We start from the raw sequence: 14,904 nt of genomic DNA, 5'->3' as shown, positions 1-14,904 counted from the left end.
GCGTCCCCCACCCAGGACACCCAGCTGTGGTTGATCAGGACACTTGTGTTCAGGCAGCACTTTGTTGTCTCCTCTCAATCCAGCGACAACGTGAGGCTTTATAGAATTGAGTGTGAAATGAATAGACATCTTAGAAGGTTGAGCCATGATTTCCATTTAGATCGTTGACTTTGATTCAGATTTTTTTCTAAGATCCAACATTCACTTATATTTCTCATCCTCTGTAAGCAACTAATCCTCGTGTCATCTTTTCTTTCTAACTGTGCACACTTTCCCAAAGCTCAAAATAAAATATATTAAAGATTAGATTTATATTTGTGACAAGAACACACCTCCACAAAATATGAGAAGTAATGCTATGTACCTTTTTGGTGAGATTGTCAAAAGCTATTCAATCCACCGATTGGTTCCATTGATTTGTGATTGAAAGGGCAAAGTGTTTTAAGAACAACAATGAGAATGCACCAGTGGGGTCTCAAACCAGAGTGGGGGGGAAACCTGTGTAAAGCTAACTAACTTCAGCTTTGAGTGTTTGGAGCCATCGTTTTCTGTCACATCATAAATCCATCGTCATTTAATTAGTTTTTCACAATTTATCACTTGTGTTTATCTAAGAAGGTTTAATTTAAGAATCACATCAGCACAGCACCCAAAAAGTGTCTATTCTTATCAATTTAATCCAGAATTTCATCAGTGCAGTGAACCAAATCGTCTCTGGTTGACTCGTTCTAGTCCCGTTGTGTCTTTGCGGTGCACAAGACTTTCCACGGGATAGCTTTTTTCCCTGCTCACTGACGTGCAGCGTCCAGTCAGAGACTTTGTGCTCACTGTGTCCAAATATGTTTCCACCCTTCATGAGAGACCTGCCAAGTTCTTAGAAGAAAAAGAACTCTAACTGTCCCAGAGGGAAGACAAGAAAAGACAATCTATTTGTCCTGTTCTCTTGCTGCCGCACAAAAGGCTGAGTGTAGTCGAACGAGAGGACTGAAGGTGATATAGACAGAGGACGTGCAGAGAAGGGCGCCGTCCCCCTCATTTGTGCACTCTGAGCTTTTCAGGGAAAAGCCGTGGGCCCAGCGTGCTTTATCGCTCACGCCTCAGCCACTTCCAAGGACTTCAATCAGTGGATTTGCACTCCACTCGCTCTCTTCGGAACCAGAAGAGGCCCCTGAAATGGGAGGGAGAGCCCGCAAGGGAATGTTGTCGGCGTCCTTCTTTTGGCTGATTTAGCTGCTTTCCTTTTCAGCTTCTAGTGAGCGTTGAGCAACGGCTGAACCAGCGAGACAAATGTGTGTTTACGCTTGGAAACGGAGGTGGTAAAATGGGAAATGTGAAGAAAGAAGCAGAGAGGGGAAAGAGCAATGTTCTCTTTGTGTCCCTTGCCATCCAGGCACCGGCTGGAGAAGCAGCCAAGAGGACATCAGATAAATCTGGTTGCCAGTGGAAACAGCGCTGCAGACCTGACACTGGCCCCTGAGCTCACTCAACGTCCTCTGAATTCCTCTTTTTGAGCAGCTCATGTTTTTCTTGAAGACATTCCCTTCATCTTTACTTCCCACCTGGATCCTAACAATTCCCTCCCCTAAAACGAATAAATTAAATAAATTAAAAAAAATCCCCTCATCCTCTCGTCTTCGTCGACTTCTGCAAAAACACCAGACAGCTTCCCTGAGCTATGGGGTCACTCCTCCCCAGCAACAATAAGGCATTTGTTGGCCTCAAAGCTCAGACTTGAAGGCTGGATACAGCCAGGGATGAAGAGTTATGGTGAGAGAAGATGTGGGTGAAGGTGGGTGGGAAAGGCCAGGAATGTGTGACAATGAAAGATCCGTTCAAAGAGAAGGAACGTTTCAGGAGGAGCAGACGAACCCTCACAATTTAACCGCCTGAGTCTTCTGACATTTTAAAGTGTAGGTGGACACATTCCCAGAGGGGATGACTTCCACCAGTCTGTCAGTCATTACCACGACCAAGGAGGTTATGTTTTCGGCGGTGTTTGTTTGTTTGTCTGACTGTTAGCAGGATTACGGAAAAACTGCTGGATAGATCCTGATTGGGAAAAAAAAAAGTCTGAAGATGGGTCTTTCTATTTTAGATCCCATTGAATTTCTAGAAGCGATTCTGTTACCCGTCAGGAATTTTTTTAAATAGAAAAGATTCTTGTTTTCGCATTCACTTTTAATTGAGGCTTTTTTTTTTTTATCATGTTGTTACATATGCATTCAATTCATTCACCAAAAATCACAGTCATAAAGGGCTCCGATATGATGATGATGATGATGATGACAAGCGAGTGAGTAGCCACAGCCAACATGTTTGATGTCTTTGTATCATAAAAAGGAACAAAGTCTTCCTAAAAACTAATTTATACTAAATTCAATTTATTTTATTTTTTATTTTTTTACAAACACCTCATTAATCACACTGTAAATATTCAAACTGGTCTCATCAATCATTTCAATCAGTGTTGAACCTGCCACATAGAACACAAGAATAATGTTACACAGAGTGTTCATGTTATTTTTGTTTTATTTCACCTTGATTTAACCAAGGGGGGGAGAGAGAAAAGCCTGTGGAGGGACAATCTGTTGCTTCGCTGGAAGCAGTGGGGACGTTTCCCAGCAGCGAGCTGACCACAGAGAGTCACACATCCATGCATCAGCGGGCGTGATAATTACACGCCCACGTCACACCATCACCCTCATCTCTGGCCCATCCCTGACTTGTAGAACCCCCCCCCCCCCCCCCCGTGTGCCACTCGGGAGCGGCGTGGACACCCCCTGTGGCTCTCCTTGCATCACTTCCATCCAACTAAGTGAATCTAACAGAAAGACTCTGTCTGCAGTCTGCAGAAGAGGAGGAGAGGGATTCAGTGACCAGAGTTGATCTACAGAAGGAAAACGATGGCCAACTCCGGGATTCAGCTGCTGGGATTTTTCATGTCGCTGATTGGCATCGTCGCGCTGATCATCGGGACGATTCTGCCGCAGTGGAAAATGTCGGCGTACATTGGGGACAACATCATCACCGCGGTGGCCATGTACCAGGGGCTGTGGATGTCGTGCGCTTTCCAGAGTACAGGGCAGGTCCAGTGTAAAATCTACGACTCCATCCTGCAGCTGGACAGTGAGTAGTGGCCGAATCCATCGTTCATAGGTCTGCGTACCTGCAGCAGAGGAGGAAGGGAACTCAGCAGACCACGTTTGTTCAAGTCTGTAGTCGAACTTTCCCGTCCAATGCCCAGTTCAGCGCATGTCAGATGGAAACGTTGTAGGATACTTGTAGTTTACAGGATGAGTCAGAAAGACAAACTCTGAAATGATTTATTTGGGTCACAATGCTACCACTCAGGGTTTAACCTTTTACATATTTACCTCATGGACACATGACCATCTAACAGCTGGACACTGTCTTCTTCAGTGTGTCTCATTTAGTTGAGTCCAGGAGACAACATGTGGGACGGAGCTGAGATGATTAAACTCGGTTCCTAAAGTGCCCAGCGCCCTACATTTACACAAATCCAGCATCCTGTAGATTTCTAGTTCAAGTCTCAAGACCCACAGTGGATGAGTGATATTTTCAGTGAGATAAACATTTTCACTCCAAATGAATCAAATTCAGCAGCTTGATATAATGTAGTGGCAGAAGTAACTGAAAAATCAGATTTAGCCAATGATCTGGGATCTTTCTGAGACTATAGGAGAGTTCGAGGAGACCAGGGATCAAATTCCTATACCAATATGCAACCGTTATTAATCTTTAAAATTAAGATGGTTGCATGCCTCAAAATATGCCTTAATGTGTGAAACGATTGGTTAAAAAAACTGATGCTAGAGATGTAACTAGAGCAAGGGTCGACAACCTAAGACTCACGTGTCATAGCTGGCACGCGAGGGCATTTATGTTGGCACGCAAAGAATATTAAGGGCCAAAATGTTATCTTATTTTTTATTATATTTAACACCTCAAAAGAAATGGAGCACATTAAATGTTCTTAAATATTAATTAAACAAATGACTGCTTAATACGTAGTGAAAATCCGCGATTCAGCGCGTCACCGCGAGGCTCTTGGGAGTTCAGTCGGCTAGCTTAGCAGCGGTGTTAGCATTGCAAGTAAACCAAGTTCCTGTCGGTCTTAACAACAATAGTTGGACAGGGGAGTAAGAGGAGACCGGGCGATATGCGCCCTTTGCTGTGAAAGTGTGGAGTGTAGGACATCAAATGTGCGATAGACAGAGATCCCACTAAACTGATGCTGGTTCTTCATGCGTGTAAGTTTTGTGTGTCCAACACAATTTATAGATGTGCACTATTACATATAACAGTCAAAATAAGACACTCGGTGAATATGTTTAAATACTGCAAAAAACTGTAAGAACAGATCATTTACAAATGATTTTATTAAAGGAGTGTTTGCACGTTGGCCTTGAGTATATTGTAAAGTGGCACGAGTCATGAAAAAGGTTGCCTACCCCTGATCTAGAGCATCATAGCATGACGCTTGTTTGACTATACCTGACAAGTGGAAATGCCACAAAGGTTTCTCATCATCAATAAAAATGTTGCCAAGATCAATTTTTGATATTCACAGGGGTGATCATGGTAACGTTCCTGGTGCAGCTCAAACATCGGAACAATCTCCCGACACTTTGCACATGCAGAAATGTTCATTTATTCCAGTCAAACTGGAAACTCTGGTTTTGACACTTTTCTGTTGTTTCATGCAGCTGATAATTAATATTATTAGCATTGAGGCAACACTTTTCGCATATTCACATTTAATATGTTCCTTGCTTGTTTTGCTTGCTTGAGTGGGCTGTAGAATTCCTATGGTTTCATGATTGGCTAACATCCCTATGAGGAATTCCTCCAGGAAATAAATAGGAGCCTTTTTTTCTATTTGCATTGTGGTTAATATACTATTGTCACTTTTCCTCCATGTTTGCCCCCCCCCCCCCCCATTTTTTAAGGAAACATTTACAACTTATTAGCATCACTTGGGCTTCACACCAGCTATTAGAACCGGAAGTTGATCACATGCTCATCTTATCACTGTGCAAATATGTCACTTGAGATTCTCCTTGTGCCGAAGGTCGCATAATCTGAAGACAGAATGATGTCTCTGAAACACAGGTTCTTTGTTCTAGCTGCAAGAAAAACAGATTGCATAATGGGAAACTAATTGAAGACACAGTTTAAAACTGTCATTCTGAAACCAAGACACTTAGATAAATGTTTTTTTCTTTCTTAACCGGACTTAACAAACCTGACAAGGCAGAATAGTTTCGCCCACAACATTCCCCCTGTGAATCTCACTTTCTGTTTTTCTAGCTGCACTTTAGCCTCCCTGCTGCACCTCCCTTTTCTAAACAAATCTGTAATGGAGCTCACCTTCATTAAGCCTCTCAGTCACACTTCCCGACAATTGTCTGGAAGTTTGAGGCATCTACAGAATCAGCCTCAATTCATTCTGATCAATCAATGCTGTTTGATCATTTGGAGAAAAAAACCTGAAAGGATGTTTAACGTCCAAGTAAGTTATATATCTATTGTATATCTATTTTTAATAAGAGACACCTCAAAGCACTACTAGGCTCTATGTTTTGGGAGTTTTAAATGTTATTTAGTGATTTTTGTTTATATTACATCAATGTTTTTTTTGGTTGGTCATGTGAGGCGGTGCATTCATTGCTCCCCCCGACAATCAAAATGAAATCCTATAGTATCAGTATCAGAAACTCAATTTCATAATCAGTCAGGATTGTTAAAATCCTACAATGTGACCCAGGCTTTAATGATGTGATGCCCTCTCCTGGTAAGAGAACTGTAGGTGCAGCTCTTCTTCATCTCCCTGATGAACACCCTGAGCACACGGAGATATGGTGCATTCAAAGGCGTCGGAGAACTATGGTGCGTTCACGATATGTGACGATTTACGTCAGAAATGAACAATTGTCGGCCGAAACGCGTCCATGAGCCGTGCAACGCCAAACTAATAATATGGGCTTTCTAACAGTTCCGTCCCATTGGGCGGCGCGGTGGCGCAGTGGTGAGCGCTGTTGCCTCACAGCGAGGAAGACACAGGTTTGAATCTGCCTTGAGGCCTTTCTTTTCTCTCCGGAGTGAAAATTACCAGTAGGTGAATTAGTTACACTAAATTATCCATAGGTGTCACAATGAACTGGCGGCTTGTCCAGGGTGTACCCCAACTCTTGCCCGTTGACTGCTGGGATAAGCTCCTAGCACGACCTGCGACCCGGTAACGGACAAAGTTCTGTCTAATCTATATCCTATTGTTTCCTAAATTACCCCCACCTCGCTCCCACTCCTCTGATTCCTCTCTCACTCTACTATCCATCCCTCCATCGCCTCACACTGCAGGAGTGTTTTGTTTGGGCAGGGCAGGGACAGCCTAGCCCTTGACAGACTGGATCTAGGCGGGGAGAGAGAGAGAGCGAGGCGGGGGGGCTAGTAACCCTGTGATAGGTTTATGGGTGTGGAGGGGACGCTGACAGATGACGATTGAGGCCTCTACCTCTCAAACAGCAACAGATGGTAGGGAGACAGTGTCAAAGAATGAAGTGTGAGTGTGTGTGTGTGTGTGTGTGTGAGTGTATGTGTGGGTGTGTGCACGCTGGTGTTTGTTCATGTGTATCCCATGGTTTCTCTTCCAGGAAGCTGACATTCTGTCCTGACAGGCTGTGAATGTGAATGTAATTCACAACCTCTGGGCACACATAAAACCTCACTAATAGGTCAAGGCCAGCTTTTTATTGTCTTTTATCATTTCCATATAGTCCTTCCAGATTTTCGGCTTATTACCTGACTTTGTTTACTCCTTGAGCTTTTGCAATGGCTTTATTTATTTATTTATTTACACTTTTTTAAATGAATCTCCCTCATTCCAAAAAAACATGGGGCCATCTGGCATTCACTTCCCCCTTAACGGAACCAACATACCTTCCCTGTGTTCTGAATCTTTTTACTCCTTCCTGTCTTCCCCAGGTTCCCTCCAGGCCACTCGTGCATTGATGATAGTTGGCATCATCGTGTCCATCGCGGGTCTGGGCGTGGCATGCATGGGAATGAAATGCACCACCTGCGCAGGGAGTGACAAACAACGCAAGTCCACGGTTGCCATGACGGGAGGCATCATCCTACTAGTGGGAGGTGCGCCCTCAGATATTTAACGCTTTCATACATGATGTGCTCTTTTGGTGAAAAAGAAAATTCTCGAGTCGGTTTGCAGGATGCTTCAGAACAGATGTGCACCATAGCTTGCTGTTAGATGTTCAGATGGATGTATCAACCGGCAGTTTTGAATGTTGTGCAGTTCCTACTTGAACAGTGTGTGGTGGAAAATGCTAGAAATCAGGGTTCTCCTGAGATTGGTTGAAAATGAAGCGACCATCCATTCGCTAACATCACATTTGTCAGTGAATCTGTGGTGGACAGACTGACCGGATGTTAGTTTAGCATTGCCGTGTTTAGATCTACAAATGGCAGCACAACCAAAAATACACACTGTAAGTAAATAAATAAAGGTCAAGTTTTACTTGGAAAATAATACAACTCCATGATGAGTGATGAACTTTCACTGAATTTAATGGCCATTGTGTGGCTTGGGTGAATACCACTGTCTTTGCTGACCACATGACGCTGCCGGCAGGCCCCTATTATGGTGTGATGTTTGATCATTACATGCTTTGCTTCAGTCATGCATTCTTCCCAAAAGCCTTTCTTCCCACTCTTGCTTCAGCCATCCAGAGGTCATTAGATTGAATGAAACCAGTATTCCTGCCACTGACCCAAGCTTAAGAAGTCTAAGAAGTCCAGTCGCCTGGAGTCGATGAGTGTGATGAAAGCATGTCTGACTCAGGATGTGATAATGCTCATGGCCTGATAGATCTTTGCTCTTCTCAGGGTTGTGCGCCATCGTAGCTTGCTCCTGGTTTGCTCATAATGTTATACGGGCTTTCTACAATCCATACACTCCAGTCAACACCAAGTAAGTAGCACAACAATGCACCTGTGTTGAGCACCAAAGTGAAGTTTGACATTCCTTCATTCATAAATGAGTTGGGCTTGTCTTCTTGTCCTAAATCAGGCTCTATAAGATCAGTGCAACTCTCATATCGAATTAACAGGAAGCTGCAACCACGAAACAGTTCGCTTAGCTGAGCTTAGCTTATTTTATGGATTTATATTACGCTTCATCAATTTAGTAAGAGTTATATCAATGTCTTTCTGTTAAACAAGGCTGTTCCAATATCAGAGTGGTATATAGTTTTCTTATGTTTAATTCAACGTCGTCAGTAAGATAAATAATGATAATAATGACTTGCATTTTACGTGGATTTATTTATTTTGATTTTCCTAAACTGCCACATTTCTAGTGAAAACGTTGCACCCTGTCTCCATTATGTTGAATGGCCGCTGTAATTACTGTCATCGTGCAGCCTGCAGTATTTTGTGATACCAAACCGTGGCTAAAATGAACTCACTTCAACCAGCCAAGTGTGGTTATTGAATTATTGATAAAAAAAAGCAAAGGAAAAGTTGTATTTGCAGTACTTCTTTACACACAAGTACTTTGATGATACTTTTGATGGCCAACATTTTGGTGATAACTCGAATTCTCGATAACTTGAATTATTTACTTGCCCAGTTTGTCATCTCTGTGAAAGAGCCCATGACAGCACGAGGCTTCATTTGAATGATGATGTCATTGAAAGGCGACCAAATTAAATTACAATTTACATTCTTGTAAGCGTCACGGATAATGTTAGTACATTTGACAAAGTGACTTTTAGACATTTCAATGTTGGGTATTTTTGGTCTTATATTCTCATTTTCAATGCATTTGACGTTTTGTCGTTTTCATAAATAGCAAATCTTTTTTCCTCTCAAAATTGCAGTATTTTCCTGGCTTTGCGGCCCCCGTCAGCTCGTCACTGTCTGTTTTGGTCGCTATCTGTTTTTGTTGTGTGCTTCAGGTTTGAGTTTGGCGCCGCCATCTTCATCGCCTGGGGCGGCTCCCTTCTAGACGTGTTGGGCGGAGCCATGTTGGCTGCATCCTGCCCTCGAAAGAAGAACGCAACCAAGTACCCATCCATGTCCGGTTCTCACGCCGGGCCCGCTGGGAGCAACAAAGAATATGTCTAAAAGGTAAAGAAGTCCACCCGCGTCCCTCTTTGGGGCACCGATGAAGAGAACTTCAACCGTTTGAGGACACAAAGAGGCAAAGAACAACTGAAATTGGACTTTCCTCTCTTTTTGTTGGCTTGATAACCCCTTTATTATCGTGCAGTTTTAATAGACGATGTCCGGCACCCCGTCCACACATTCCACAGTTGTTTACAAGTGATCCTCACACAGGCCTTATAATTGGATCGCCTGACTTGATAGACGAGCCCCTGCCGTGTCACCTCTTGAATTGTAACCTACATCGTGGACTGTTGCCAACACTTGCACGTCCACGTTAGCGCCATCCTCTCTTAGCATTTACCATGTAATTGAAAGCAATCCATCCTGGTTAGGTGGCCAGGCTGCAACTGGGGGGGGGGGTCCTTTACATCAGAGGCGCGGCAACAATACCGTGTTTTATATCAACTGTTCCAAAATAGCTTTTACGGTGAGCAAGGTGTGACTTCACACGAAGCACTCAGTGTAGGGTGACTATGTCGCACAGGCCTTTCACTACAAGACTCATTACAGGCCGCGCGGCTCTTCATGCCCGTCTGTTACAAACCCTGCACTGATATGAAATATTTTCTTATATACTCACTGCGCCATTATTGCTCTAACAGCTTTCATGTCAGCCACAATGAGAATAATCTGCCTCTATTGATTAGCTCGAATGTAGGACGCCGTTTGGCTCGCATGTGGATTCACGGTATATAAATGTTAGTCCCAGTCTAGGTTCTTAAAGACATATTTTTATAAGATGCTTTTTCTTTTTCTTTTTATGTCATAGATTTGTGTATTTGGCTCATATTCTGTAGCAAGGTATGGTGTAATGAAAATGAATCACGGAAAGGTTTAACACACCCGACAGCACTAACAGTATTAAATAAAGTGTGTATCGTGTAGCGGCTCCTTTTTCGCCAGATTGCAAATTCTCTCTGTGATCTGGAAATCCTTCGAGCGATCAGCGATCATGACCCCGGACAGCAAACGCAAGGCCTCGTTCATCAAATAGCATAAAATCGCACACGCACGTTTATGAACTCAATGAAGAAAAACAAACAGCAGAACATAAAATAAAAATAACTATTATTATTGCTTGCATTTTGTGCTGAGTTCAGCAGCGTAATCGAGGTTCGCTGTTCAGATCTAGTTTTACACTGGAGGGCTGCTTTCATGTTTAAGTGGAGAAGAGAAAAGGTTTTAATTTTATCAGATCTTATGGATACTTAAAGTCTGACTTAAACAAGCAGCATAAAACCATATTTCAAATGTAGAATTGACTGACTATCAGATTTACGGCGGCCTGCGACCGGACGCGTTTCTTGGTCTCCCAGAGTTTACAGTTTTCATGAAATGAAAGAGTGAATATCTGAAGGAGGACCAGGAGGACTTTACCTCTAGCCGACGTAACAGCGGAGGTATTTCACCAATTAATGCCCGATAGGCCCGTAAAGTTACTGGAGGGGGTACCAGAGAGTGCCACCACTGAAACCTCAAAGGTAACATCATCTCACAGTTGATGCAACCAGAAACTTCAATAGATTTCGATTTTTTGGTTCAAGATCATAGAGCCTCAAACACTTCGGACCAGCTCTGCCCGGACACAACCGGACGTTCTGAGGGTAGCAAATCTCTACGGATATTATTAGAATACCTCTGAATTTATTCTAAGCAGTGTGTTAAAAAAAGGAATTAATTACTGAATGAAAAGCTTACACGCATTGATGCTGCGTGCAGCTGACCTTTCGCTCGCTTATATTTCTTGTGGTCTCTTTAATTCAATTCAATTTTATTTCTGTAGCGCCAGATCATGACAGAAAGTCATCTCAAAGCACTTTACAGGATTAGCAGGGAAAGACAGAACCCAACTTTGCCCACAAGAGCAAGCACTTAGGCAACGGAGGCAAGGAAAAACTTCCCTTTAACAGGCAGAAACCTTGGACAGAACCTAAGACTCATGGTGGACGGCCATCTGTCTGGACCGGCTGGGTTGAGAGAGAGAGAGAGCGAGAGAGAAACCTGATTATGAAGTCAAATGTTTGAATGAATGACTCAACACAACAGTTTTTATTTTCCTTCAGGGAATACGGGTAAGATCATTTACAGAAATAAAGCCCCCCCCGAGTTCCCGAGTCAAAGTCATGTTTAAGTAAAAAGAAATGGCACAAATGCACCAGAGCAGCGGAATCAATCGGCCTTTGTGCCGTTAAAAAGCATTCCGTGAGCACGACATTTCCACAAAGATATATTGTTTACTCGTCAAGATGCATTTAGAAAATTAGACAATTCCCATGCAAATGTGATCGCAGCCCAAACAGCAATCTTTGACTCAGAGAATGAGCAGTGAAATGCAAAGCGATTTCACGATGCCAGACAATCAAACGTAAAAAAGTAGCAATTTCACAGCTAATCACGTAACGCGACATCAGCGTGTTTACGCACAACAGCAGCTCGTTTCAAGTTCCCACGGCGATCCTTAAAAGAAACGCCGTCGTGAAGATTGTCTCGGCGGTTCGAGCTCAGCGTGGATCTCACGCTGTAATTATAAAGTTTTATCTCAAAGTCGCTCACCTAAACCTGGAAAACTCAAACGCGCAGTCATCGCACTTACCCGTAGCATTTTCTTATTTTCCTATGACACGTCTCTATACTAATCAGAATTCATTTTAATGATCGATCAGTCGACATCGAGTATTATTTGGCAATTTCTTGAAGACATTTCGACGTCTTCTATCGCAGTAAAGCCCTGCCTTCAAAAAAAAAACCAACCCGCTAAACATCCGTGGGTGTTTGTGAGCTTCTTTTTTTTTCTGCCGACTCTGCAGCTCGAGCCGACAGCGAGCTGAGGAAAACGTCGACTCCGCACGATCTGCAGAGCGTAATGGATGGTGTGGCTGCATAGCCCTTAATAACAGGATACGACTTAAGTGTTTGGATGCGTGAACAGAACCAATGCATAGAATTCTGCAACATGTCACACCACAGAACAGGCCATTCCCACAAAGTGCACCATTTGGAAAGATAATAAATCTCAGTTACGGGACTGAAGCCGTTTCCATTCAACAACAAGTTAAAAAAAAAAAAAAAACACAGGAAGCCAGAACACGGCAAAAGTGTTCCTTCTCATTCTTTAAACAATAAATAGTTAGCGGTAGCTTTGTAGCTTTCATCCACTGGATAATCGTACACCACTGCCATCGGCGTGAGAGATCGTCGTAGCGCGAACAAGGCTGAGCATCCGACCGGCGTGAAATGCACTAACTGGCTCGTCGTCCCTCGCAGAGCGACTGACGCCGCAATCAGGAAAACCTCACAGGCAGCGGAGGAGCCACTCAGTGCAAACGTTTAGAAATGTAGCCCTTGGTAAGAATCTTTGAAAAATAGAGACGCTTTCTCCAAATCTATCCTGAAATCCGACTCACTGCCTACCGAGGTATGAAGTAGAGGCCGGTGCGACACAAGTCATTCACAGTCTGACCAAAGGTGAGTTAAATAAGCTCTATGTACAATCAGGGCCTTCGACCGGTGCTTAAAGAACCGCTTGTTGCGCCTCGTCGGGCCTTCAGAAGCTGCGGGAGGACACTTCTCAAGGTCAAGGTCACTGCCGGAGGTTTGGAATTCCCGGGGGATTTTCTTTTTTGGCACTTCTTGGTAGAGTTTAAGAGATGGGCGACAGGGAGACAGGACACTGCCCGTTGTTGTTCATGATGTCATCCAAGTCTGCATCGTCCAAATCCACTGAGGGGGGGAAGACAAGATCAAAGGTCAGGAATGTGCACCACCGGGTTGGTCTTTGATCCCTTAAAGATGAACTGGGTCAGTCATTTTAGTGAAGGTTTCAGGCCGTCATGCTAAACTAAGCTAATCCGGTAGCATATTAACAGAATGACATTGCATTGGCTTCGATTTTGTCCAACTCAGACACACACACACACACACACACACACACATCTGCAGCGCTGCCTTTCACCACTGAGGCATATTCACTTCTGTGTTTCTATAGCAACAACTCATACCTATTGTGAAGAAAAGAGGAAGGTTCATTTTGGAAGTGCATCTGTGTATTATGAGCCGACAAAATGTGCATACATGACAGAAACGATGCAAAATCCATGTGTAGTATTTGTTTATTTTATTTTGTGGTTCTCTAATGAAGTACTAAACTGAAGATGATTTTGTTTTTTTGTGTTTGCATGACCTCAGAATGTTAATAATCTGTGGAGATGTTTATGTCTAACTGGACCTGCAGGAAGAGGAAAGGCGCACTTTGCGCACCTTTCTGGGACCGGCCGATCTGGCCCAGCTTGGGCGCCCTCTGCCCGAGCCTCTGCGGGTTGGCCCCGCCGCCGTGCGCGTCGACCTGGGGGTGTCCGGGGTTGAACTGCCCCCCCGCCGGGCCGGGCTGTCGAGGCGGCCCGTTGGGCGCAACGAGCTCCGGGATACCTGCGGCTCCGTACATCTCCGGTAGGCGTCTTCTCCCGGTTGGCCGCTAGGTGTCCGCGCAGCGCGAGCTTTTTTTTTGCGTCGTGACGAAGAGCTTCTCGCTTCCGCAGCGGCACGCAAGCGATGAACGGATGAACAAGAGTCGATGAGAGGCTGAACGGATCCAACCTCGCGGTCTGTGGATGACAGGAGCGCGTTCTGTCAGTGACGGCTCCCACGCGCCAGAGCGCGGCCGCGGGACTTTGGCCAATGCGCGCACACGTCTCCTCCCGTTTACTCAGAAATAAGCGACGCGCTTTAAAACATCGATTTCAACGAACAGGTGCGCCGGATGCGTCCCCGGTCGTTACAGCGCGTGTTCCGGTCCGGTCCGTCTCCCCGCTGTAATAACGCGCCTTTCACTCCGCGTCCGGTACCGAATAAACATTCTTCACGGTTCTACTGCTACCGGGCACATCGCTTACCTCACCTCTTCCTCACGGAGGCCGCAGACGGGAGCTGATTGTGGCGAAAAGCAGGAGTGTTGTTGTTTATCAGCGCGCTCCCTCTCTCTCTCCCTCTCGCTCTCCCTCCCTCTCGCTCTCCCTCCCTCTCTCTCTCTCTCTCCCTCCCTCTCTCTCTCTCTCTCTCACTCTTCCTTGGCACGACACCGAGGACGCGTCGATTTAAAGGAGCCTCTCGTCGCTTTCTCGGCCTTGGGGATTTCCTCGCATTGTGTGTTTGACTCAAAGATGCGCGTCACCGTGAGGGGGGGGGGGGGGGGGGGGGGCAAGGGGACGAGCACTGTCACTTCGGATTGTACAGTGGAGGTGTGTCAATGCTGCGAGGCCGCGCTGCGTAATTACGCATCGGCAGTAATGAGAGTGACTCAGACATCCCGGCCGATTGTGTTTTAGCTGCAGCCCTGAGAGTTCGGAAGGAAACAAGATGACGTTTTTTTCTGCTGTCCATAGTAAATGTGAAATAAAAGTCCTTCACTGACGAATCCGAACTTGATCATTCAAGTATAAAGCTAATTAATATTTGCAATACAGTGTAAAATGTAGGCTTTGGTAAAATAATTGGTAAAATAATTTTCTTTTTTTCTAAGACTTATAAGATAAAAGATAAAAGTCTAAATAATATAATATGGTCACAATATGAGCTGCATTCTCCTTGCATGTGATACCGGATCAATTTCCAAACCCATTAGGGATTCAAGCCTTTGAGGTTGCTGCAGCTGGCAAAGTTAGAAAAGTATGCAACACGCAAAGATATATGCTTACGGGCATG

The 14,904-nt window shown here is 44.5% G+C and overlaps 2 protein-coding genes across 3 annotated transcripts; one reads left to right on the top strand and one right to left on the bottom strand.

Moving 5' to 3' along the window:
* Nucleotides 1-2,903: 2,903 nt before the first annotated feature.
* cldn7a (claudin 7a) lies at nucleotides 2,904-9,165 on the top strand. The gene is made up of 4 exons (XM_068755921.1): nucleotides 2,904-3,126; nucleotides 7,006-7,170; nucleotides 7,924-8,008; nucleotides 8,997-9,165. The coding sequence occupies exons 1-4, from the start codon at nucleotides 2,904-2,906 to the stop codon at nucleotides 9,163-9,165; spliced, it is 642 nt and encodes a 213-aa protein (XP_068612022.1).
* A 1,876-nt stretch (nucleotides 9,166-11,041) lies between these two features.
* Nucleotides 11,042-14,230, bottom strand: si:dkey-112a7.4 (uncharacterized). 2 transcript variants are annotated; one of them, XM_068755895.1, is made up of 3 exons: nucleotides 14,102-14,230; nucleotides 13,465-13,808; nucleotides 11,042-12,927 (listed from the first exon to the last, which is right to left on the bottom strand). In XM_068755895.1, exons 2-3 carry the CDS (start codon nucleotides 13,646-13,648, stop codon nucleotides 12,848-12,850), a joined length of 264 nt encoding a protein of 87 aa, XP_068611996.1. In that variant the 5' UTR covers nucleotides 13,649-13,808; nucleotides 14,102-14,230; the 3' UTR covers nucleotides 11,042-12,847. The 2 variants fall into 2 exon arrangements, with proteins under 2 accessions (XP_068611996.1, XP_068611995.1); XM_068755894.1 differs by having other exon boundaries at nucleotides 14,097-14,117.
* Nucleotides 14,231-14,904: the final 674 nt, after the last annotated feature.

Source organism: Brachionichthys hirsutus, chromosome 23, assembly GCF_040956055.1.
Source record: "Brachionichthys hirsutus isolate HB-005 chromosome 23, CSIRO-AGI_Bhir_v1, whole genome shotgun sequence".
Lineage (NCBI taxonomy): Eukaryota > Metazoa > Chordata > Actinopteri > Lophiiformes > Brachionichthyidae > Brachionichthys > Brachionichthys hirsutus.
The sequence above is the reverse complement of the archived record's forward strand: the minus strand, read 5'-3'. Positions and strand labels throughout refer to the sequence as shown.

Excerpts from the sequence above, each read along its gene's own strand:
- cldn7a (XM_068755921.1), top strand. The coding sequence starts at position 2,904 with ATGGCCAACTCCGGGATTCAGCTGCTGGGATTTTTCATGTCGCTGATT. Across the intron at positions 3,127-7,005 it reads CTCCATCCTGCAGCTGGACA|GTTCCCTCCAGGCCACTCGT; the intron begins GTGAGTAGTGGC and ends TGTCTTCCCCAG. Across the intron at positions 8,009-8,996 it reads TACACTCCAGTCAACACCAA|GTTTGAGTTTGGCGCCGCCA; the intron begins GTAAGTAGCACA and ends TGTGTGCTTCAG.
- si:dkey-112a7.4 (XM_068755895.1), bottom strand. The coding sequence starts at position 13,648 with ATGTACGGAGCCGCAGGTATCCCGGAGCTCGTTGCGCCCAACGGGCCG. Across the intron at positions 12,928-13,464 it reads GATCGGCCGGTCCCAGAAAG|TGGATTTGGACGATGCAGAC; the intron begins GTGCGCAAAGTG and ends TCCCCCCCTCAG.